The following is a 25,816-nucleotide window of genomic DNA, read 5'->3' as shown; positions in this document are numbered from 1 at the left end:
TGATGCAGAAACACATCTCATCATACAAGTTGGGGTTTATTGCTCGTTGCATAACAGAACACAGACTTCCAGAACCAAGGCGGGGATTTCAGTTAAGATGTCACAAAAGGACTTGTGTTTTGGACACACTAGGTGAGTTAAGGGGGTATTCAAGGAAGCTGTGGAGGAAGTAGGGGATGACTGAGTATCTTGGTAAGGTGAGAGAAATGAACTGAGGCTAAAGGCTATCATTCATCAAGAAGTGTCCAGAACAGGGAGGTATGGGGTCATTTTTGTGGAACGGATGTTTGTTTTTTTCTGTGTCCAGGCACAATTACAAAATTCATCTTTTGACTTTGGTCACAGTCTTGGTAGCCATGTAGATATTCTGCAAAATTATTCAGCAGGACAAAGAAACCTTGCTTCTAGTAGTAGGCCAGTTCCTGGCCTACATGACAGGCACTGCTTTTCTTCTCTCTAATTGGAAGAAATCACTGTCAACAGGGTCTTTCAGGCCTAGATTTGAAGTAGTTGAGGACACATTTATCTTTAAGACACGAGCAGAGCTCAGAGAGTTTAACTTGAATTTCCATTCTCAAGTGAGAATTTGGTAGGCTTTCTTCCATCTCAAGTGAAGGGTCAGGTTGCAGTAGTTGGTACACTCTGAGGTCAGAGGGTTGAGTAACAGCTAGTGGATTAACCTCTGGAAATCTGTACCACTTCCTTTTGCAGTTGGGGCTCCTGTGGCTAACCTTTGAAAAAAGACTGCTGAACTGGTTTCCAAGTAGATGTACCATTTTACATTCCCACCAGCAATCTACCCAACACTTGTCACTTCTCTGTGACTACAGCCACCCTAGCAAGTGTGAAGTGACATCTCACTAAGGTTTCCATGTGCATTTCCCTAATGATGTTGAACATCTTTTCAGGTGCTTATTTGGCCATTTGTTTATCATCTTTGGAGAAATGTCTATTCAAATCCTTTGTTGACTTTTTTTTTTTTTTAAAGATTTTATTTATTTATTTGACAGATAGAGATCACAAGTAGGGAGAGAGGCAGGCAGAGAGAGAGAGAGGAGGAAGCAGGCTCCCTGCCAAGCAGAGAGCCCTATGCGGGGCTCGATCCCAGGACCCTGGGATCATGACCTGAGCGAAAGGCAGAGGCTTTAACCCACTGAGCCACCCAGGCGCCCCCTTTGTTGACTTTTTAAATTGGTTTTTTCCCCCTCTTTTTAGTGTTACATTTTAAGAGTTCTTTACATATCCTGGATACTAGATTCTTAACAGACACATCATCTGCCAATTCTGTGGGGTTTGTTTACTTGATCAACTTTAAAGCAGAAGTTAAAGTTTGCTGAAATCCAACTTATTTTTCACTGGTTGCCTTTTTGGTGTCATCTCTGAAAAACTACTGCCCAGTCCAAAGTTATGAAAATTTATACCTTGTTTCTTCTGAGTTTTATAGTTTTAACTCTTACATTTAGGTCTTGGATCCATTCTGAGTTACTTTTTGAGTTATAATATGCATTTTAACAAGATCCCAGGTTATGCATATGCACGGCCTTCAATGAACAATAAATTTCCATTTCCCTTTACATCAGTGGTTCTAACCTTGGCAGCACATTACAGTCACTTGAGATTTACAAAATCATGCCTGACTTTACTCATGTAGAACAATTTCACTTAGTCTCTGGTGGGCTTAGTTTTTAATCTCTTCAATTGATTCTGATGTAAAGCCAGGGTTGAGAACTATCACCTCTTCAAGGATTCTGCATGGATTTCACCCACATGCCTTTGCCAGGCTGGTTTTCAGGTACTGGATTCTAACAAAACCACAGCAAGACGGGTTGGTATTCACGGTGAGTACAATACATGAAATTGTAAGCTTCACGTCTGGATAGGATACAAATCACACTTTGATCACTAGAAGATAGAGGTCACATTGAATGGTAGTGTATGTAGGCAGAGTGGACACAAGTATAAGAAGAAATAAAGAACTTCTAAGACTGTTCTGGGAAAACCACAGATCTCAGGTTGACCAGAAGCATGGTCTACAGCTAGCTGTACTTCAACCTCTACTTACCATGCTGTGTTTGAGCCTTGTTCTTTTTTCTTTTTCTTGTTTCTTTTTTCTTGAAAGAGAGGGGTGGAAATGGGTTGAACTCGCCTTTCCTTTGCAAATGTAGAACCCAGATGCAGAACCGCAGAACCACAGAACCAATTCAAACAGGTCAATGACGTATACATAACAGCTAAACTGATAAAATTCTTGGAAGAAAAACAGAGAAGAAAAACCCACATGCTCTTGGATTTGGCAGTGGATTCTTAAATATACCACCAAAAGCAAGAACCACAAAAGACAAAATAAAACAGATAAATTGGACTTCATCAAAAATTAAACACTTTTGTGCAAAAGGCATCATCAAGAAAGTGAAAAGACAACCTATAGAAAGGGGAAAATATTTGTAAACCACTTATCTGAGATTAAGCCCCTCTGGCTCTGCACTCAGCAGGGAGTCTGCTTGAGATTCTCTCTCTCCCTCTACCTCTCACCGCCCCCCCACACTTTCTCTCAATTAAAAAACTCCCTCTCTCCCCCTCTACCCCTCCCCCTGCTTGCTCTCTCAAATAAATAAAAAAATAAATAAATACAGACAGACAAAGGACTTAAACATTTCTCCAAAGACAACACACAAATGGCCAATTTAAAAAGCACAAGAAAGGGGCACCTGGATGGCTCAGTCAGTTAAGTGTCTACCTTCGACTCGGGTCATGATCCCAGGGTCCTAGGATGGCCTGCTTCTCCCTCTGCCTGCCATTCCCCCACTTGCATGCGTGCTCTCTCTCCTAAACAAATAAAAATCTTAAAAAAAAAAACAAAAAAACTCATCTTCATTAGTCCTTAGGGCACTGGAACTATGGAAGTCAAAACCACAATGAGTTACCATTTCACACCAGCAAAATGGTTGTAACTTAAAAACAAACAAAAGAACTCGTGTTGGCGAGGACAGAAAGAAAACTGGAGCCCGTGCACTGCTTGTGGGAATCAAAGATGGTGCAGCTGCTGTGGAAAACAAGCAATTCCTCAAAAAGTTAAAAATTAAAACTACTATATACGACCCAGCAACTGCGCTCTAGGTACATATCTGAAAGAACTGAGACACAAACAAATATGCCAATGTTAGAAGCATTATTTGCCAACACCCAAATGGGGAAAGTGTACATCAACAGATGCATAAAATGTGGTCTCTCCATCCAATGGAGCATTATCCAGCCATGATGGAATCAAGTACTGATACATGCTACAACCTGAATAAACCTGGAACACATACTAAGTGAAAGAAGCCAGACATGGGGCACCTGGGTGGCTCAGTGGGTAAGCCTCTGCCCTCAGGTCAGGTCATGATCTCAGGGTCCTGGGATCGAGCCCCACATCAGGCTCTCTGCTCAGCAGGGAGCCTGCTTCCTGCCACCACCACCCCCAGCCTGCCTCTCTTCCTACTTGTGATCTCTGTCAAATAAATAAATAAAATCTTTAAAAAAAAAAAAAAAAAAGGAAGCCAGACACAAAAGCCCATATACTATATAATTCCATTTAAATGAAATATCCAGAATAGGCAAATCCATGCAGAAAGCAGACTAGTAGTTTCCAGGGTTATGGGGGAAATGGGAAGTGACTGCTTAGTGGCTAAAAAGTTTTGTTTTGGGATGATGAAGTTCTAGATGATTGTGATGTTTGCACAACACTGAATGTACTTAACGCCAGAGAACTATACACTTTAAAATGATTATAGTATTTTATTACATTACCACAATTTTTAGCAAAAAAACAAAAAGAAAAACAAAACCACAGGCCCTTTCCACAAAACAGAGCGTATCTCACTAACCTTATTACCATATTCTAGGACGTCAGACTAGAAAAGAGACTCAGGCAAGTGTACACAGTTCCTTCTACAGTATTCTACAAGTAGGTACGTTACTACTTCTTCCTAGGGAAGAATAAACATTTGAGAAGAAAAATCTGGTCCTCTAACACTGTTCCCCTCCTGAGACCATAGTGTATGGTAGATTAAGACAGTTACAAATCCTCTGACATTCTACACATCAAGAAGTAGGGCCTATAACCTCTAATTCTGACCAAGCTAAGAATGACCATTAAAATATGGGAGAAAAGAAACTGGACCAATGCGGGGCTCAGACGTTTAAAAACTGAAGAGCGTTCATGTTTTCTGAAATACATGATCTTGAAACCTACCAACCACGTTGTAAAGAAGCACCCACAGCCCTGTGGAAAGGCCCATCTGGGAGTGTGGTTGGAGTCAGCTGCTGTGGACACTCCAACCACACTCCCAGATGAAAGCATATAGCAATTCAAGAGCCATGTGTTCTCTTAAAAGTCAACACTCCAGACCCAGGCAAGTTGTCCAGCAATATTCACCCAGCCCTGCCAATACCATGGGATAGTTTGTAACTAAGCATTGGGTAACATAGCACAGTGGAAATTCCCTTCCCTCTCTTGGAGCAGATAATATGTCTAAACAGCTTTTTAAAAAAAACTTTAAAAAATTACATAAAATATTTAAAAATCTAGCTCGAATACACACCAAGTACTTTAGGATCTAGTCTTTTGAGGAAAACTATACGGGGAGCTCTAGTATGTGCCTGGCTGATTCAGGCACAGAGCAGGCCAAGCAAGACGCCCTGGTGCTGTGGTCTGGCCAGGTTAGTTATAATCGCGGAGCCTGAAACACAACAAGTGTTAACAGGTTTCAACTGGAATTGCAGTCTGAGCATGTGCTTCATAGTTGTCCAATTCTGGAAGAAATCTCAACCTCGTCCTCTTCAATCTCACCAAAGCAGAGTGTGTGTGGGGCTGGGGGTGCTTCTGCTCTACTTCTGAACAGGCTGCCCATAAAAAATACTTCAGACGGGGGGGCGCCTGGGTGGCTCAGTGGGTTAAAGCCTCTGCCTTCGGCTCGGGTCATGATCTCAGGGTCCTGGGATCGAGCCCCACATCGGGATCTCTGCTCCACGGGGAGCCTGCTTCCTCCTCTCTCTCTGCCTGCCTCTCTGCCTAGTTGTGATTTCTCTCTGTCACATAAATAAAATATTTTAAAAAAAATACTTCAGACAGGCTGGGAAGGTAATACTTCTGCAGCACGGAAACGCAGCTCTAGGGAAAATGGCTGGAGAGAGTAAGAAGCCTTTCCCTCACACTGCAGCCTACGTAACAAAGGGGTGTGTGCTCACTAATTTACAAACCCCATTCCGGGAATCAAAAGCTAGTAACTCTTTTCTCTTTTTACTTTTTGATAGAAAACAATTATCCCATATACTCTTCCTAAATCAAGCCCTGCCCTGCCCCTGCGACCTCTCATATTAGAAGACAAATGCTGCAGCACTTCCCACCTAACAAGAATACAAAAGGTAAACTTCCTCTACACCAGCACTCACTGTCCTTACCAGTTATTGCCCCTTTCTCGGATTCTCTTTTCTTCAAAACTGTGTCTCCTGCCATCTCTGCAGTCCACTCTCGCCAGAGTTTTACCCTCATCACTCTATAAAACCCCTATCACAGTCATGAGCGTGGTAGGTCCCGTTATGGATGCAAAGATTAATATTCCAACTATGATAGGTATATAAAGTAAGAGCACTTAACAGTTCATTTACCATCTTTCTCCTCGTGAAAAAGTGCCTTGATTGCTCCCAGGACCTCCAGTCTACCTCGCTGGTCTCCTCTCCTCCCCCTGAATGGGAAGTAAGGGCAAACCAGGTCTCAATCCTCCCAAAACGTGTTTATCAACACTCTCTACAATTCATCTGGTCAAGATTCATCCACTGTAGCACTGTTAACATTCTGGACCAGATAAGTCTTTGCTGTGGGAGCTGCACTGTGCATCTCAGAATGTTTAGCGGCATCCTTGATCTCTACTCACTAGATGCCTGCAGCAGCCCCAATCATGTCAAGAATGTGTCACCAGGGGCGCTTGGGTGGCTCAGGTGGCTGGAAGTCTACCTTCAGCTCAGGTTCTGCGATGCAGCCCGCCTTGGGCTCTCAGCTCAGTAGGTAGTCCGCTTCACCCTCTCCCTCTGCTTCTCCCCCTGCTTGTACTCTTTTCTCTATCAAATGAATAAGTAATATCTTAAAAAAGAATGTGTCTCTGGACATTGCCAACAGCCCCTGGGGGGCAAAATCGCTTCTGGGTGAGAACCACTGGCCTAGTTCTTTGGTTTTCCACAAGCAGATATATAGGCTGGCAGCTGGATCTACACTGTATGCACTGGCTCTACCTTGCACTGCTCTCCAGCTGCCTTCTCGTTATGTCCACTTATTTGTCCTATCAGGTATATCCCAAGTAACATGTCAAAACTAAAATCCTGGGGTACCTGGGTGGCTCAGTGGGTTAAAGCCTCTGCCTTCGGCTCAGGTCATGATCCCAGGGTCCTGGGATCGAGCCCCACATCAGGCTCTCTGCTCCGCGGGGAGCCTGCTTCCTCCTCTCTCTCTCTGCCTGCCTCTGCCTACTTGTGATCTCTGTCTGTCAAATAAATAAATAAAATCTTTAAAAGAAAAAAAAAAACTAAAATCCTGATTTATACTCTGTCCCACGTATATCTGTACCTTGTCAGCCTGCTTGATACACCTCTCTTGCTCTTAACCTCACAGTTTTATCCATCAGTAAATCCTACCGGCTCTGCTCTCAAAATATATCCCAAATCTCACTACTACTTAATACCTCCACTGCTACCAAGCCCATATTTCCCTGCTTCCACCCTGGTTTCGAACCCTAGTCCAGTGGTTCTCACTTAGGAACTTGTTACAAATGCAAATTGTCCTCCAAATCTAGTAAATTAGAAACTCTGGGGGTAGGACACAAAAACTGAGGTAATTAAGTCCTCCATATCTGAGGCCGCTCCCCTGCCCCCATCTCTCCCATCATATTCCCTAACTAAAACTTTCTCCCTAGCTCACCTTGCTCAGTCACACTGAACTCCCTGTGTTCTATAAGCAGTCAGACTGCTCCCACTACTGGGCCTTTTCAATAGTTGTCTCTCTTCCTGAAAAGTTACTCACCCTCACAGATAATCCTCAAGTCTCTATTTAAATGTCCCCGTGTCAACAAGTCCTTCTTGTACTAGCCTACATAAAATAAAAACCCCTTCTTCCTGAACTCGCCTCCTTGCTCTGCTTAATTTTTCACCAAAGCCCTCTGTAACTACCTATCCAGGCTATGGGTCTGCTTTGTTTATTACTGTCTCCCTACATTCTACTATGTAAACCCCATATGGACATGTCTTATCTACTGTTACACTTTGAACTACAAAAGATCCTTAAAGCTAACAGATGTCCATTAAGCCTTTCTGAGGCAATGGCTGCCTGTGGTCCATTAGAGGAATGATACAAAGAAGTCAAGGAAGAATATTTAATGTTACTTAAATAACTACCAAGAAAATTTCAGGTCAGGGGAGGGAAAAAAAAAAAACCCAACCCCAAAATATTATAACAAACACACACCCCAAACCCAGAGCTGTAAGGTGACTGACAGGGACAGATGCAGCAGCTGACAGTAAAGGCTAAGGGATTTCAGAGTAAATTAATTACTGGTTCGCAAAGTTTAGGAAGCCTTCAGATCTGAGCCCAGAAGGCACGATCAGCCTTCTATCACCAAGGACGACAGATGAAATTACAAGGACAAGAGGCCTGTGTGCACTACTAGAGAAGTGGAGGCTTGCTGAGGGCAGTCTGCCCAAGATGTGTTCGTATAGCACCACCCTAAGGAGCAGTTTGGTAAAAAGGACGGTTGAACACAGGGGAAGTCTGGATTAGACAACTCTAGATTTCTTTAATGCAGGGCTTCTTGGTTAACATGTTTAATGTCAATCTCTAAAAGAGAAAGTAGAATATATAGCGTTTCCCCGCCTTAACCACACAATCTTTTGTTTTGCACAGGCACAGACATGGAGCCAAGCTTAACATCTCCTACTGTTAGTGACATTTTTACCCACCTCATTTTGTTGTAATTTGCCTACTAAATTAACACAGAAATAATGTGTCCCAAACAAAAGACTCCTTTCATTAGTATATTTAAACCAAGTCTGCAACTCCAAATCTGAACACGCCCAGAGGCCAGCTGTCATTTAATAAGATTGTGCTCAATAGTCACTACACATTGCTTGGTTATCACAGATCTTCCACTTGGGAAATAAAATCCTGAAATTTTATTTTCATTCTTGATTCAATTTGTAATAATGCAATATGAGACCAATTTAAGCCTATAATAGTTTAAGTGTCTTTCTAACGCTTTTGAGAATTTTAAGTATTTTGAACTCCTAAGAAGATATTTAGATCTAAGATAAACATACTAGAACCAAACAACAACAACAACAAAATAGTACCACTACAGCAGCTGGAAGGTACTCAAGAGACCACTCAATCCAGTGCGCTGAAAGGTCTTGCCAGCCATGTTATGAGAAATCGTGATGTCTTTACTCAAAGTCAAATAACAAGTTAGGTACCAAAAACAGCAAACAGAGCTCAGGTCAGCTGACATCCCAGTTGGTTATCTTTTTAATACATGAGATATAGTGTATATACAGATCTTAATTGGGGAAACTTAAAAACTGATAAAGAATTATCTGATGTGATAAAATCTGGGGTAAATCAACTCCAGTGGTCTTCAAAAGACATGAAAAGAGAAAGTAAAAAAAAAAAAAAAAAAGAGAAAGTAAACTGAAGACATCCTTTTTTTTCTACAAAAAAGGCAAGACAAACCAAGTGTAAAAGCTAGAGATTTATTGTTATTTTGTGATTAATAAATTGTCAAATTGGTTATGACACTATCCCACACTGTATACCACCATTTGCCAGTACAAAAGTTTTGAACCAGACTGAGGCATAAGGCAGAGAGAGCAAAGACACATGAATATCATCCTTAACAACCTCCACTAGTCATGCCTCCACCTTGACCATCACTCATGTTTTCCTGCTGGGGAAAGTGTCAAAACAGTGCACGGGCTGGTGGGCAACCTGGCCTCTTGACCTTTTTTAATAGCAAGCAACTTACAGAAGTAATGGAATTCAACTTGTATTTCCCTTGATTTTATTGGTCTGAACTCATTTTAGGTTACTTTAACATTTTAATTTCCTGTAACTGTACATGAGAGAATATAATGACCTAAGAGAATACTGAACCAGAGTCAGCCAAGTATATCACTGACCCCAAAGTTGTGTTTTAATTGGTCCTAAAGGAATGTACCACACCCCAACAGTTTGAGAGTTAAGCAAACAGAACTTCTTTGGGGAGGGAAGAAAAAGGCTGCAGAACAGCCAAATGTACTCAACATTGTTAAAACGGCTCTTTGTTTTTCACCCCTGAATGATACCTCTTTACTACACTATATGCACAGAAATCCTAAAAGAATCTTGGTTGCCAGTATTATTTAGGCTGGCCCAATCCAGGAGAGATCCCCACCCCCCGCCCCCAGTTCCCCTTCTCTGAGGCTCTGAAAAGCACAATATTTAACTATTTCTTAATAGAACTACCAAACACTTCAGAAACAAGTGGCTCACAAATCATCTTAAATTCATGTATTGCCTGTGCATGAGAAAACTGATAAACCCAAAAGATAGTTCTATTTTTATATGGCAATTAAAAATAACTGAAACATCAAAACACTTTCAGTGAAAGCAACATTTCAATTACAAATTGTAATGCCTGTTGAACTACCTATGGGAGAAGCTGAGAAGTCCTAAGCAAATGCACTTTTGGGTTATACTACAGTGCTCCTTCAGTCTGCACACGGATGAAGGTAATTTACAGTCCATCTGTGAATGTTGAGACAGTGTTACATTATGTTGTCTGTACAATTAAATGTCCTTAGAGAGATAACCAGAATCAGCTTTTCTATTCTATTGTCAACAAACCTGACTACCGGCACTTTTGCTGAGAGATGTTTGTCAAAGATGCTGTAAGATTCTACACAATCAGGAGATTCTCAGCTTTAAAATATTTCCTTATCTTCACTTTTTTGGTTACAGGTACTTTGCTCAGATAATCTATTGCAGTTTGTTTCTAGAAATGCAATCCCAACTGTGCATACTACATTGTATACAAATAAAGCAAAAACTGTCAGTAGTATAAATCTTACAGCGTTTTGTCTGCAAAAATACATGCCAAAGTCACAAAAAGCAGTATTGTACCACAAATTATAGAGCGCAAATGATTTGCTTCTTTTTAATGCTTTTTATTCTACATAAATTACTACCATAGGCTAATGTTTAAAAAGCAAATAAATTGGACAGATGCAGGACAAAAATCTGTTCACCCAACTATAAAAGGTGATTTTTTAAAAAAAAAATTACAATAAATGCAGAAGTGTTTGATGCATGCAGTAGCCTTAAATGAAAAAGCATTGATTCCCACTGTTAAAAAAAAAAAAAATGAAACACAGAGAAACCCACACATCTTACTGCACTCCACCTTAAAATGCATCATATTGGGTTTGTTTATAACAGCACAGAATTCCAAGAGTCAAAATGAAATAAAGCGGGTATTTTAAAGATTTTAAGAGCCGTTATCAAAAATAAATTACATTTTTTCAAGATACATAAATGCTGCTATGATGGCTGCGAGCCCAGTAACCTTTCAATAGCAGCATTGATATCACCTCCTGTTGCTATTAGCGCCTGCAAGTTTGCTTCACGGTTCAAAAATCCCATTGCACTGAGCTGTTCCAGTTGCTGCTGAAATCTGACTTCTGGATTCTGTAGCTGTTAAAGGAAGAAAAAAAAACCACTAACCAAAACTCTAAGAAAAATCAGTCTGTGTCACACCTAGATAACCTCTAAAAGGTCGTAAATGCTCTTTGACAAATCTGCTGGTCTACTAAGCTGTAAGAACACTGGCCTCTCTTGAAACACAGTCAACATATTTAAAAGCCTATTAGCACTTAATTTTGTTATTTTAAATAGTCTAATTTATGCTTAGTCCTATCACACAGAACACAAAACTCTGCTTTTAAAAAAAAATCTCTTTTGGGGTGATCACTGGGTGGCTCAGTCAGTTCAGCATCTGACTCTTGATTTCTGCTCTGGTCACGATCTCAGGGTCACAAGATCAAGTCCAGTGTCACACCAGGGAGTCTGCTTGAGATTCTTTCTCCCCATTCACCTCTGCCCCTCCTCCTTGTGTAAGAGTGCTTACACAAGCACTCTTTCTCTCAAAAATAAAGAAATAAAATTTTTGGGAAAATCACGTAATAAACCCCATCCGTTACCTCAGATATAATTATGAAGCTGGTGATAATTGCAGGAAACCTAAAAGTATATATGCAAATAGTTCAGAACTAATGATTTATTTTGTAGTTATTGACCAATTGGGTAAATATAAAAGCAGAGTTCTCATGTACAAAATTCTAATGTGCATTCAATTTCTGCACTGGCCAGTCATGTCTTCAAGAGAGTTCCAGGCCCACAGAATATACTCCTGACAATTCAGCCACCTCAAATCTTTCTTCAGAAATGAAGATAAGACAAAAATACATAAATGACCAATCAATCCTGGCCAATCTGATAATAAGGAGGCCTGTAGATTGTTCAAATTACATAACAATTCTGTCCAATATCTAGAATCTTTTTTTCTTATTACTTCCATGAATATTGTATTGATTCAGAAGCCATATTAGTACTGGGACTACAAGTACTTGTACAGGATAAAACCCTGCCCTGTTTTTTATATTTAATAAGGTTTAAAATCAGAAAGCATGCTCTATTTTTTGCCATGCAGAATTACAGGGGCCATCTACCGTAACAGGTTTGACGGGCTATCATCCTCATACAATGGCAGACTCTTAGTAAAGCTAATAAATGTTTCCAGATGTAAGAACATTATTAAAGGTCCACATTTTTGTGAGGTTTATATATGTACCACGGGCTACCACAGGAAGTACTAGTGGGCAGAGAAAGATAGGACTTTTTCTTTAAGCCAAAACACAAGGTCTGGGGCACCTGGGTGCCTCAATTGTTACACGACTGCCTTTGGCTCAGATCATGATCCTGGAGTCCCGGGACCAAGTCCCACATCAGGCTCCCTGCCAAGCAGGGAGTCTGCTTCTCTCTCTGACCCTCCCTCTTCTCATGCTCTCTCTCTCTCATTCTCTGTGTCTCAAGTAAATAAATAAAATCTTTAAAAAGTAAATAAGTAAACAAATAAATAAAATACAAGGACTAGAGAGAACTGTAGTTATAGCTGTTCAGGAGGTATTTGGGATAATCAAGTTTCTATTCCTCCTTGACAAACTTTTATAAAATACAACGCATTTCAAATAATTTCCAAAGAGGGACTCTAAAAAACCGCATTTTAAAAGGCAACTTCCAAAAGGCAAAGTTGTAACATTTCTTCCCTTACAACTGTTTCCTTCAGTGTCTAGTAGTACACCGAAGTCTGTAATTTTTGTAATGCCTGTTGTGTAAGATTGTGCTTTTCATTATACTCTAAACCCTGAAGGACTGCCTCTTTCTTTCCTTCTTTCTTTTTTTGGCTGTTTGTGGAAATTTCTAAATTTCCAACAAGAAATACAAAATGTGAGCAGAAGAGAGTCTTCACCTGAGGATTTACTCCAGCAAGAGCCTGCAGCATTTGTTGGATAAACTGCTGGTGTCCTGGCTCAGTGGTTCCCGTTGTCGTGGGACTTGGGGTTTCACTAGGTGCAGAGTTAGAACCATTGCTTCCTGAAGAGCCTCCAGTGCTTCCTAACGCCCCCAGGCCAGGAGTAAACCTAAGGAAGCATGAATTGGTTAATAAACCCAAGTTCCTGCAACAGGAGGCCAGACCAGGCCCCTGATGATAAATCAGTTAACATTTTAACATAGCATTAGCTGTTATCTTCTTAAAATGAACATTTTTAATTTTGAAAACAATCTCAACAAAAATAGGCAGAATGACATTTAAAAGAGAAGAAGTTGCATTTTTCATAGTCATCCCCAAATAAGCCTACCCTGGGATAAGGCCGGGAGCTTCCGTTGCTAATGTCTGTAAACCCTGCTGAATCTGTAACAAGGCCTGCATCGCTCTAGGATTTGACATTGCCGATAATGTATCAGGATTCTGCATCTAAGGAAGAAAGAGAACAGGTGGTTAACAAGGGAATTAAAATCAGTGAAAAGTACAATTTAAACGTTTCTTTGCTATGTTTCTGGAGAAAACCTAAAACCTTACTCCTAGACACTGGTAATCCAGAATTTCTTTCCCCAGATAAACACAAGTACTTCCTCCTTGACAGCAAACCTCGTGTGCAGATCATTAACTGACCTCCTCCCAAGTCCATCATGAAAGCCATTTTTCATAGTGAAAGACAATCAGGTGCTACTGTGAAAGCCACAACTGCTCCCATTCTCCAAAAGAAGACAGAAGTGTTATTTCTAAGAGACAACCTCCAACTGCACAATTTATGTAACGTGGTTACATACAGTAAAAGCCACATATTCCTCCCGACCAAACGTTATCTGTTGCCGATTAAACAATTTTACCAGTAAGATACACTCTAAAACAATAGTTCCAAATCTGAAGTTAATACGTGTATCCTGAGTTCAGCCTTACTACTTCCAAATATACACCACGTGACTGACCAAAAAAGATTGGCTAACATTAACATCATTATAATATGTCAAGGACAATAACTAACCTCAGATAATGGTTTACAAGCTCAAAAATCATTTGTATAATATTTAAAAGCCCTAGAACTACCAGTTTCAAAACACCAAGACTGACTTTTGTCTTTTTAAGTAATAAAATACTATTCCAATCTCAAGTTGTTGTTGTTGTTGTTTTATAATAAAACCTTCCGTGTAGGACAACACTGACAATTTTAATCGTGCTAATTCCGAGTCTGAGGAAATGAGATATACCCCTCAAAAAAGAGACATTTCCATCAATTTGTAGGAATTAAAGCATTACAATGAAACCAAACCTGTAAAGCAGAACAGGGTAGCTCCTTCCTATTACTCGAGATTAGTTAAACCATAAAGCATAACATGACATAATGAAGCACTTCAAAGTTAGTTAAGTGAAAGGAAATGGTTTATGGTATTAACGAAGCATTCAAAATCCTAAATCCTCAAAAGCAAAAACAAAATGGTCCTTTCCTCAGAATTTAAGAAATATAAGCAAAAGGTCAGTAGTGAAATGGGGCTTAGTTAAGATCAAGCTGAATTCTCTGCAAATTGACAGCACTATCAAACTAACTACTATGGTTTGCTATCAGCCAGAGAAGAGCAAGGAAAATGTTTATTATCAAACTTTTTCAAGCAAATCATTACCGAAGATAGCTAGCATCTTTTCTTACTCACTTGTTGGAGGAAAGTTGGGAGCTGTTGTCTCATTTGTTCTTGAAGCTGTGGATTTCCAGCAAATAGGGGATTATTCAGCATCATCTATGGGGCAAGTGTTCAAACAATTTTAACTGGAAATATCTGAAACAAGTAATGTACCTTGTTTAACAGTCTATCTTCCCCAAGTGCCTAACCTGGCACTTAAAGGGAGGAAGGTAGAACATGAATAAAAAGGAGAAGGGAAGATACTGTCCACAAGAGGGATCTCCAGGGAAAAAAAAACAAAAACAAAATAAGGCATCTTCTCTCTCAATGAGAATGATGATTATGATAATGACATGCAATATCCTAAAAAATAAAAACAATCATTTTCTTAGGATTTTCCCTGAGCAACAGTGAGTATTTGCTCTTAAAAGAAAAATGGGGGTAACTGGCATTCAAGAGGATACATCTGCTGCTACACTGACAGAATAAACATAAGCATCAATACATGAAACGATACATGGCTTGCTCAGACACCTCAACACACAAGTGGCAAGCACAGAGAAAAATCCAGATCTGGAACCACTCTATCTATCTGCCTGCCTACTGCAAAACAGCTAGTATTCGGTCCAGAAAAATAACCAGAACAGCAACCACCCTGACAGAGACATGGAGCTGCTAGGTGAAAATCCGCCCAGGACTAGCAACAAAGGATCTCTGGGGCAAGTATTAAAATGTGTTAAGACCTGAAAGATGTAAATCTGTTTGAGAACACCAAGATTAGCCTCTGGATTTCACCTCACTACCACCAGAGATAAGAAAACTGGCATGCCTCCGAACGTTCACACAGGTGTTAAGAATTAAAGTCAGGGTCAATATTAATGTTAATATCTGAAAATAAGATTATGATACACGATTAGCATAACCAGAAACTAATTCTCAAAGCTTTGAAAAAGATGAAAATTTTATCACTTTCCCTAGAAGGAGCGAAAAGTCAACTGACAATGATTTACTTATCACCTATTTACCAGTCCAAAGTCTGGAGGGTAAAGGAAAATAAACTTTGCCCTCAAGAAGTTAACCATATTTGAGAGCAATTAATTACATGTACACACTAGAAGTAAACAGAATTCCACTTTCCCTCCTTTGTCTATTGTTACAAAGTGGATTATTTAGTTAATTCCAACAAAATAATGAAAGTAGGAGGAAGTCAGTGTTTTGTGAACATACCATATTTGTTTCCAAGTGACCAATAAATTCGCAGTACATAAATAATACCAACTTGAGATGAACAAACCTGCTTCTTTATTGGCTCCAGTAAAGTATTTCTTTATTATGAACAGATTAATAAAGTTACCACATTTATCTTTCAGGATTCATGTCATTTGAGACAGCAGGGCATCTTAAACTGATTCATTCTTTCTCAGGAAAGTATTATCTCATTTCAGATATTTCTCCTAACTTACCTGACTATACAACATATGGTTTATATATTCAGACTTTTTTGAGTATCTAAAAATCAAAATCAGAACAGAAAAACTAAAAACTTTACTTTGCTGATAACCAGAGTATGTTGTAAACATTTCTAAATTGCCTACAATAAAAGACATCCACATACAGCCTTCTTTGTTAACATTTTCCTTTAGAGTGGAAAAAAAAATATGTCAAAGTGCTCAATTCATCACTTTATAATGTTGTTAATTTAATTAAATGGCTGGGAATGTATTTATTAAAGTCAAAATTTTTATTTTTATTATTTTTATTTTTATTTTTTTTTTTAAGATTTTATTTATTTATTTGACAGAGAGAGAGGTCACAAGTAGGCAGAGAGGCAGGCAGAGAGAGAGGAGGAAGCAGGCTCCCTGCAGAGCAGAGAAAATTTTTATTTTTTTTAAATTTTATTTTTCAGTGTCAAGTCAAAATTTTTAAACAAGATGCACATTCAGTGCTAATTAAACATTTAAAAACACAAAAATACCATCACTCAACATATTTTCCATTTATTTAAAACAAAAGTGCTATGATCACAGTAAGTTGAGCATTTAATATTAATAACTCAGATAACTTTTATAGGAATAAAACAAAAATAAACAAAAATTCACCTAAGAACTTGTTGTTTCCAATTCCACAAGTATTAAATGGGCAGAAGTTACTGCTGAGGATTATAACACAAAGATATCTGATATATTTTTTGAATGGTTCCAGACTTCAGAAAATAAAAACATTTTGTTTGACATAAAGAAAAGTAATTAACTTTAAAAGCTTTTAGAATGTTGGAAATAAGAATACACTGTAAAGGAAAATATTTATAATCCCTTATACTTTATAGAAGCCATTTTTAATATCCAGCAAATATAAACTACAGATGATCAAGGTTATTTAATATTCTCCAAGGTTTTTCAAGCCCAGCTGTTCTTGACCTAGGGGAACATCTGAATTGCCCAGGGAACTTCAGGGATAGGGGAAATGAGATGTAATTACACCAAAATCTCTCAGGACAGAGAGATTTTTTTTTTTTTTTTAACTTTAAAACTCCCAAAGAGATCCTAAAGGTTCAGCCAGGGTTGAGATCCACTAATTCCCTTAGTCACAGTCTCTTTCAAAACAATTTAGAAAATGAATAAATTAATAAAATACCATTATACTAACTTTAGGGGTGATCTATAATGGAAAGAATGAGAACACTGTTCGAACAAATCTCCCTCTGCCTTTAAAAAATGATTTCAGGTGGGGCGCCTGGATGGCTCAGTGGGTTAAGCCGCTGCCTTTGGCTCAAGTCATAATCTCAGGGTCCTGGGATCCAGCCCCGCATCGGGCTCTCTGCTCAGCGGGAAGCCTGCTTCCTCCTCTCTCTCTCTCTGCCTGCCTCTCTGCCTACTTGTGATCTCTCTCTGTGTGTCAAATAAATAAATAAATAAATAAATAAATAATTTCAGTGGTGCCTAGGTGGCTCAGTGGGTTAAAGCCTCTGCCTTCGGCTCAGGTCATGATCCCAGAGTCCTGGGATCAAGCCCTGCATCAGGCTCTCTGCTCAGCAGGGAGCCTGCTTCCTCCTCTCTCTCTGCCTGCCTCTCTGCCTACTTGTGTCTGTCAAATAAATAAATTAAAAAAAAAAAGATTTCAGGATATTTTATAACTGCTATCTTGAACATGACTATTAATGCAAAATCTATGTGATCTAATAAACACAAGTATTCCAAGTGTATTACCACTCCACTTAATCACTTTCAAGATTTACGTTTCACTAAAGAACATATCTTTCAAAGGAAAGTAATCCAAAACTTTATATTCATCTCCTAAATCAACATATGTAGATACAGAGTAAACCTACACTTCTTTCTAGCCAATAAATAGCAGAGAAAAAAATGTTTTAATTATATATGAAGAATTAGTTTACTGCAAAGAAACAAAATGTCCAAAATATTGGAGATGCAGTTTACCTACTTTTGTCGTAGGTAACACAACACAACCCCAATGTGCTAAAATCACAATTATTTGATTAGGCTATTTCAATTCACACTGCACAGTCCTTTTTAATGTAATTACAAACTCACCTGTGCAGCAAGGTCAGGGTTCTGACTTAGTGACTGCATCATGCTTCTCATGTAAGGGGCAGACAACATGTTTTGCATAAGTTGTGGGTTTTCAGTTATTTGTTGCAACAAGCTCTGCATTCCTGGTGTGTTGAACATACTAGCTGAAAGTTTGTTAAAAAAAAAAAAAAAAAAAAAGGAAAAAGACACTGTATCAAGGAAAAGACCCATAAACAAAAGTGAAAGCTTTAAAATACAATATATACCATATGTAATTTTAGGAACTGTAGATGAGCAAACATTTTACTAATCAACTGAACCAAGAAAGAATTTTAAAACTAAGATCTCCACAACTACACACTCAACATCTAACAGTAAAGAAGGGTTTATGATGTTAAGCATTCTGGGTACATTTACAATAAAATCACATCTAACAGTTACGCTAGGTTCTAAAGTCAATTTAAGAAGCAAAAATTAGATACGGTTGAAATAACTATGAAAAATCCCAGGGGCGCCTGGGTGGCTCAGTTAAGCGTGTGCCTTCAACTCAGGTCAGGATCCCAGGGTCCTGGGATCAAGCCCTGCTTGGGGCTCCCTGCTCAGTGGGAGGCCTGTTTCTCCCTCTCCCACTCCCCAGCTTGTGTTCCCTCTCTCGCTATGTCTCTCTCTGTCAAAAACAAAATCTTTAAAAAAAAGAAAAGAAAGAAAAAGAAAAATCCCATACAGAGAGTAAGTCTGGGCCAACATCTCCGAGGACTGCAGAAGAATCAAGTCCAGCATTTGATATGCTCCTAAAGAACGTAAGCCCTCTCATACCCAGGAAACCAGATGTAGCCTCCATCCCACTTTCACTCATTACTGACACTCACTCAGCAAAATAGCAGGCACATTTAACATTTCAGAGCAGAGACTAAGAACAGTGACTAGAGTTGGATTACCTTGGTTCAAACCTAATCTAACTATGTAAACTTGGGCTAGTTTTTTGGCCTCTTCATACTTCCAGTTTCCCCAGTCAAATGGAGTTAAGTACTATCTACTGCAAAGGGCAGATTGTGACAATTAAATTACTTAAGGTGCAAAAGTGCTTGTTACTTTTTTCTTTTCTTTCTCTCTCTCTTTTTTTTTTTTGCTAAGAGCTATAGTTAATTTATGCAAATTCAACTTTCTCTGAAAACTAATTTGCTCAACACATAACCAGATTTTCACTTGCTGACTACATATACTCAACCTCAAATATATTCTCAAACTCATTATATGCAAACTTAACTCATTAGTTTTTTCATTTCCCTTCTGCTCTCATTCCATCCAGCGTTAATTTTATCAGGCTTAAAACACTGACACTTTCTATTTATTTTTCTGACTTATTATAATTCTGCTGGGGGTTTTTTGGTAATCAGTCTTTTTTTCCTATTTTCTCAAGTTGTTTTAATTAGGTTATTTTCTACATCCTGGACTCTAAGAATAATCTAACGCAAGTGTTGATAAATACAACCTGCAGGGGCACCTGGGTGGCTCAGTGGGTTAAAGCCTCTGCCTTTCGCTCAGGTCATGATCCCAGGGTCCTGGGATCGAGCCCCACATCGGGCTCTCTGCTTGACAGGGAGCCTGCTTCCTCCTCTCTCTCTCTCTGCCTGCCTCTCTCCCTACTTGATCTCTAGCTGTCAAATAAATAAATAAAATCTTTAAAAAATAAATAAATAAATAAATAAATAAATACAACCTGCAGAGCAAATATGGCCCATGACCTGCTTCTGTACAACCCACAAGGTGAAAATGGTTTTACATTTTTGAATGGTTAAAGAAACAAAATTATTCTGTGAAATGTGAAAACTATATGCAATCAAACTTCAGTGTCCATAAATAACATCTTCTTGGAGGGATGCTTGGGTGGTTCAGTGGGTTAAGCCTCTGCCTTCTGCTGAGGTCATAATCTCAGGGTCCTGGGATCAAGCCCCACACTGGGCTCTCTGCTCAGCAGGAAGCCTGCTTCTTCCGCTTGCTCTCTGCCTGTCTCTCTGCCTGCTTGTGATCTCTTTCTGTCAAATAAATAAATAAAATCTTAAAAAAATTTTTTTTCTTGGAATACAGTCATGCGCAGGTGTTCACTGTCAATGGCTGCTTGTGTACCACCATGGCCGAGTAGTCCAACAGAGGCTGTGCACAGCCCTCAATGACTGCTGCAGACCCAGAACACTGCTCAGTGCACCACACTATTCCTATAGCATGTTGTTATTTTCTTTTTTTTAACTACCAGTAACATACTTATCACCTAAGAACAAGAAGAAAAAGAGAAAGTTGGATTACAAATATTGTGCTTTTAAGGCACAATGGAGCATGGATTATTTTATCAATGAGATGGCAAAGCACTGTATTTTTATGCAATGACAATGAAAGAATACAATATACTTCAACACTGCTAGACTAAGCACTCATTGCAGTATGCCCAACTCAGAGGCAAGCAACAGTCAGGAAAATACGAAATTTAAAGTGCAGCCACCTCATCATAGCCAGATTTCTTTACAAAAATAAAAAATGAAAATAAGCCTACAACCAGTTAAGTTTCCAAGTGGCTTATTTGTTAGCCAAAAAGGAAAGTAGTATATTAGTGATTAATTGACATGTTTAATGAAATCTTGATTGCAGCAGCCAAATATAAATGTGTCCAGAGAAATAAACTCGTTTAAGTCCATTACCCTTTCAAGGAGAACAGTTTCTCAAGAATTAAGGACATTAGACTCACAGCATCAATATTCAATTTAAAAACAATGCAAGTTATTCTGAGTGGTATTCCTTTGTTTTTAATGAGTTGACAGATGTTACTGCTCAGCTCGTTTGAGAAGTCAATGCCAAGTTTAAAGTGTCTGAAAAATTAGCCTTTATAACAGTCTGCATAGAATTACAGGCAAAACTACTTTCAAAGTCCAGAAAATAATTCAATGCAACCTGAAATAAAATCAGCCAAAATATGATGATGATGAAAACATATGTGGAGGATTAGTTGAATACAAAAAGCTTATAAAAAGAATAAGGTATTTTAAAACTATGGTTATTCACTGTCATATTCACCAGCAGGTACTCCAGAGAATATTTTGAACTGTCATGTTATTCAACCAGCTGGAGTATCAACAGTGAACACCATTTCACTCTTGGGAACTTCGCCACAGTCAATTCCATAGATTTTTGTCTGAAATATCCTGACCTGTCCAACCACATAGCAGCAGTTTGATGGCTTAGCAGAAGTAAAGTTTTCATTTTGTAAGATGTAAAGTTTTACTTCAAAATCTTTTTAGCTAAAGGCTAAGACTGAAATTCTGAACCACCTAACCAGCATTACCAAACACCAGATGACTCTCGAAATTATCTTTTGCTAGAGACTTGGTAATGTTTCCCAATTAATTCTACCCATAATTATAAGACAAACAGCATGCAAACTTGTGGAACTCATACTGTGGTAAAGTAATTTTGACAATAACAGAAAATTGTTTAAATGACAATGTCAAGGTGCTTTATACATTCTCTTGCTGTCAAAAGTTAAAATGAGATCTCCATTCCCACGAATTTACAGATTTTTTTAAAGTTCATACTACTGTTCCAGCAGCACTCTTTGGACCTCAATACAAGTACAAAGAAAATTTCCATATTTCAAAAGTCATTTAACTTTGTAATTGAGGTCCTACCACCCAACCTTTAATTGGAAGTGATTAATTTCAATGACATATTTAAAGCAAAGAAGAATCTAACAGAATCCTACAAATGCTTCCAACTGATGACTATGCTATTAAAATTATATGCTTTTGAAATGAGTACATATTTAAGTAAAATCTCCTTACACACCTTGACAACAGGAAACACTGTGAACATCAATTAAGCAAATGTTATCCCTATAAAGAATTCTATTCTTATCATTAGTATGTATATATGAAAAAGTATTACACTCAATTATTATTATATTTTTACTTATCGCAATGTATTTTCTCTTATAATATTCTTGCTTTCCTTTTTTTTTTTCCTTAAGATTTTATTTATTTGACAGACAGAGATCACAAGTAGGCAGAGAGGCAGACAGAGAGGAGGAAGCAGGCACCCTGCTGAGCAGAGAGCCCAATTTGGGGATTGATCCCAGGACCCTGAGATCATGACCTGAGCCAAAGGCAGAGGCTTTAACCCACTGAGCCACCCAGGCGCCCCTCGCTTTGCTCTTGACATGCAAGGCCCAAAGTATTACCTGGCTCCTTGCAAGAAAAATTTGTAGACTCCTGCTCTAAGATTTCCTCATCTTCTAGAGTAAGTGCTTACTGGGCAAAAGAGAGTCAAGAGTTTCGTCTTTACAGGTTTGTGTGTATGTATGTGTGTGTGTGTAACTGCAAAGAGTTGAGTAAAAATCTCAACAGTGTATATACTATGCTAACAAACTGTTAGGCCAGCAGAATCCATTTCCTTTTTCTGTTTTTGGTTCTCCTTTGATGGAAACAATAACATGAAATCTTAAAGTATCAAGCCATTAAGTAAAAAATCTGAATAAGAAGTCACAAAACTGATTTCTTGACATAAGTTGTTACTGTAGATAACAATGCTATAGTTAATAAAAAAAAAAAAAAAAGCAATTCACCTAACAGGAGATTAAGTCTTTGTTCTGTCTGCTCTAAGATCTTTCAAATGTGAATAAAGTAGCTCTCTCAAAGATAGTTTAAAAATCAAATAAGCAGTAAGTAAAATACAGAAGGGATCATTTTTTTCCCTGATTAAATGATATTATTTCGATGTAAACTAGACTTCCTGTGGTGATCATTTGGGAACATATACAAACACTGAATCATTACATTGTACACCTGAAACTAACCCTATGTCAAATATGGTTCAATTTTTAAAAAGGCAATACTTCAAGGGTGCCTGGGTGGCTCAGTGGGTTAAAGCCTCTGCCTTCAGCTCAGGTCATGATCCTAGGGTCCTGGGATTGAGCCTCACATCGGGCTCTTTGCTCCGCATGGAGCCCGCTCCCCCCACACCCCATCACCTATTTGTGATCTCTGTCAAATAAATAAATAAAATCTTTTTTTTTTTAAAAAAAGGCAATACTTCAATTTTTATCAACTCCTTACTATATTCAAAAACTTCATGATACCCGCTACAGTCTATGAAGGATATATGCTATAGTGACTACCAATGACTCCCATTATGACTTCCCTCAGCAATGACCTTTAAAAAAATTCCTCATCCAGCACCTCACCTTTCCACTTCCTCTGCCAAACACCCACCATCTTTTATTTATTTTTTTTAAGATTTTATTTATTTATTTGACAGAGAGAGATCACAAGTAGGCAGAGAGGCAGGCAGAGAGAGAAGCAGGCTCCCCGTGGAGCAGAGAGCCCGATGCGGGACTTGATTCCAGGACCCTGAGACCATGACCTGACCCAAAGGCAGAGGCTCAACCCACTAAGCCACCCAGGTGCCCCCTACCCACCATCTTTTAAAACATATCCGAGTCCTTCTCACCTTAGGGAAGTGGCCCCATACTTTCACTTCTCATTTCCATGCCAAGCACTAGGACTAAAATCCTAACTCTAGCTACAGATTTTAGACCTAGTTCTTAGCATCTGAATAGCTGACAAAAAGACTTCCATTTACTGAGTCTAGACTACAGAGAAATGATCAAAAGTAAATTCCTAACCTGTTCGGATATCAGACTCTCCAGCAGCTTTATACACAGATCTTAAGGCCACTGTAGAAGATTCTGATCCATAAGGTCTGAGGTTAGGACCTGAGAATCTGATTTCTTTTTTTAAGATTTTATTTATTTATTTGCTAGAGAGAGAGACAGCTAGAGAGGGAACACAAACAGGGGAGTGGGAGAGGGAGAAGCAGGCTCTCCACTGAGCAGAGAGCCTGACACAGGGCTTGATCCTATAACCCTGGGACCACGACCTGAGCCGAAGGCAGAAGCTTAACCAACTGAACCACCCAGGTGCACCGAGAATCTGATTTTTTAACAAACCTGGCAGGTGCTCTGATGCAGCTCATTTAGTCCTACTCTCACTCAGGACCAGAGTTTGGGAATCCACTGATCTACAGTAGAAACTAGACCAAAGCCAAGAAACACATGCTCCAGTCAGAAGTCCACTAGTAATCGTATTCTCTCTGGACTTCAGTTTTCCTACTGTTGAAATGAGACGACCACCCACTTCTCATCTCATTAGTAACCCTTTCCACTATAATGCACACAAGTGATTAATATCAATCACTACATGTTTAAAACTCCCACTAAAAAACTTGGAACATGAAAAGATAATTCATAAAAGTTACTTCACACACACACACACACACACACACACAGCACAAAGAATAACAGTATAAAAAATGTTTTCATTATTCAAAAAAGTGAGGATAATAAAGAAAAGTGGTGTGAGCTGTTAGGAACCTACCTCCTACTCCAGGCCCCAGATTTGGTGCAGATGAACTCTGCCCGGAAGTGCCACTGGCAGCATTAGCACCAGTGCCCCCCACAGCGCTGGTGGTCCCACTGGAAGCTGATGAACTCTGGGAAGCCTGTGGAGCCCATGGATTGGGTAACGGATCTCTATTTTCCGTACGGGAAGGCTGACTACCTTCACCTGAGGATGTATTGCTCACGAGGGAAGCAAATGGATTACCACCAAACTGTAATAAAAGACACAAAATCATAAAGAATAAGCTTTTGTTTTAAATAACAGATATGGAACTTTCTTTTAATGAAAACTGTATTCCCCATATAAAGGTACCCTTCAATCACACATGTATTTGTTAAATCAGGAGTTGTCCTTTGGCCTAAGCCGCAGGGGTCTGTGTTATCACCTGTTCTTGTGCAGCACTCAGCATTGGTTCCTGAATATCTGTGTACATGCGCCGTAAAGCATTGTATCCCCCTGGGATGCTTTCTAGGTTGCTCAAGGCTCGGTCCTGGTTTCTCATCATTTCCTGCATCATTGCTGGATTTCTGGCAAGTTCCAATGTCTAAGAAAAAGATACTCATATAAAAAGGCACCAAGATACAACTGAAATTACTTTAACTATTAACCAACACAGCTGATCTGTTTACAAGTTTTCTAATGATGAATTAACAGTCTTTAATAATTAAATCAGAAACTTATTTTCAATAATTCCTGCTGTCACCTCAATCTAACATTCAAGTAACACCAAGAAACACTGTTATGAATGAATGCCCATCTCCTGAATCAGATTCTTTTCGCTTCTTAAATCTGCAAAATAACCATTTACAGTGATCTTTAAAATATAGCAGAAAGCTCAAATCTCAAACAATCCAAAGTAGTGTGTTGCTGAGTTTTCCTGGACAAGTAACAGGATTTCTTTTTGTAGCTTAGTCATCTATAAAAGGCAAGCTCCTTAAGCACAGGAAATTAAGTAAAAACTAAGTATATAATCTTTTAGCTAAATGAACTTAAAGAACTTTCCACATACTTGTCTCATAATATCTGGATTATTCAGCATATGACTAATTTCTGGATTTCTCTGAATCAACTGCTGCATTTGCGGATTGGCCATAATTAACTGCCTCATCAGGTCAGGATTTGACAGCATGCTCTGGACAAAGGGATTCTCCATAATCTGGACCATCATTTCAGGATTGGACATAAGTTGCCGCTGCATCTGGCTTTGTAGTTCCGAGAAGTTAGTAGTATTCAAACCCAAGCTACTCAGACCTGCAAGCCCTCCAAGGCCACCTAAGATGATAAGGTAAAAGATAAGAAGAAAAGGGAAAAGTGAAAAAGATAAGGGATAAATCAAAGTCAGAAATTTTATCATTAATATTACTGTGCTAAAATATGAAAATGCAAAAATAGTGACTCAATAGTCCCATTATGGAAAACAACCTATTTTTAAAGATTTGCCTGAGAGAAGAGAGCATGGGAGAGAGAGGGCACAAGTAAGGGGGAGGGGTAGAGGAGAGGGAAAAGGAGACTCCCCACTGAGGAGAGAGCCTGATGTGGGACTCGATCCC

The 25,816-nt window shown here is 38.9% G+C and overlaps 1 protein-coding gene across 3 annotated transcripts in view; it reads right to left on the bottom strand.

Moving 5' to 3' along the window:
- Positions 1-8,756: 8,756 nt before the first annotated feature.
- UBQLN1 (ubiquilin 1) overlaps positions 8,757-25,816 on the bottom strand; it is a 51,383-nt gene continuing 34,323 nt past the window's right edge. The window contains exons 4-11 of one of the 3 annotated variants that reach the window (XM_046022744.1): positions 25,276-25,538; positions 24,652-24,810; positions 24,243-24,477; positions 17,845-17,987; positions 14,327-14,410; positions 12,976-13,091; positions 12,585-12,756; positions 8,757-10,750 (exon numbers count right to left, since the gene is read on the bottom strand). In XM_046022744.1, the coding sequence (XP_045878700.1) occupies positions 10,598-10,750; positions 12,585-12,756; positions 12,976-13,091; positions 14,327-14,410; positions 17,845-17,987; positions 24,243-24,477; positions 24,652-24,810; positions 25,276-25,538 (1,325 nt within the window). In that variant the 3' untranslated portion in view covers positions 8,757-10,597. The remainder of the gene's footprint in view (positions 10,751-12,584; positions 12,757-12,975; positions 13,092-14,326; positions 14,411-17,844; positions 17,988-24,242; positions 24,478-24,651; positions 24,811-25,275; positions 25,539-25,816) is intronic. The other 2 variants (XM_046022745.1, XM_046022746.1) reach the window with 2 other exon arrangements.

Source organism: Meles meles, chromosome 11, assembly GCF_922984935.1.
Source record: "Meles meles chromosome 11, mMelMel3.1 paternal haplotype, whole genome shotgun sequence".
Classification (NCBI taxonomy): domain Eukaryota; kingdom Metazoa; phylum Chordata; class Mammalia; order Carnivora; family Mustelidae; genus Meles; species Meles meles.
Note: the sequence above shows the minus strand (reverse complement) of the source record. Positions and strands in the feature narration are given on the sequence as shown.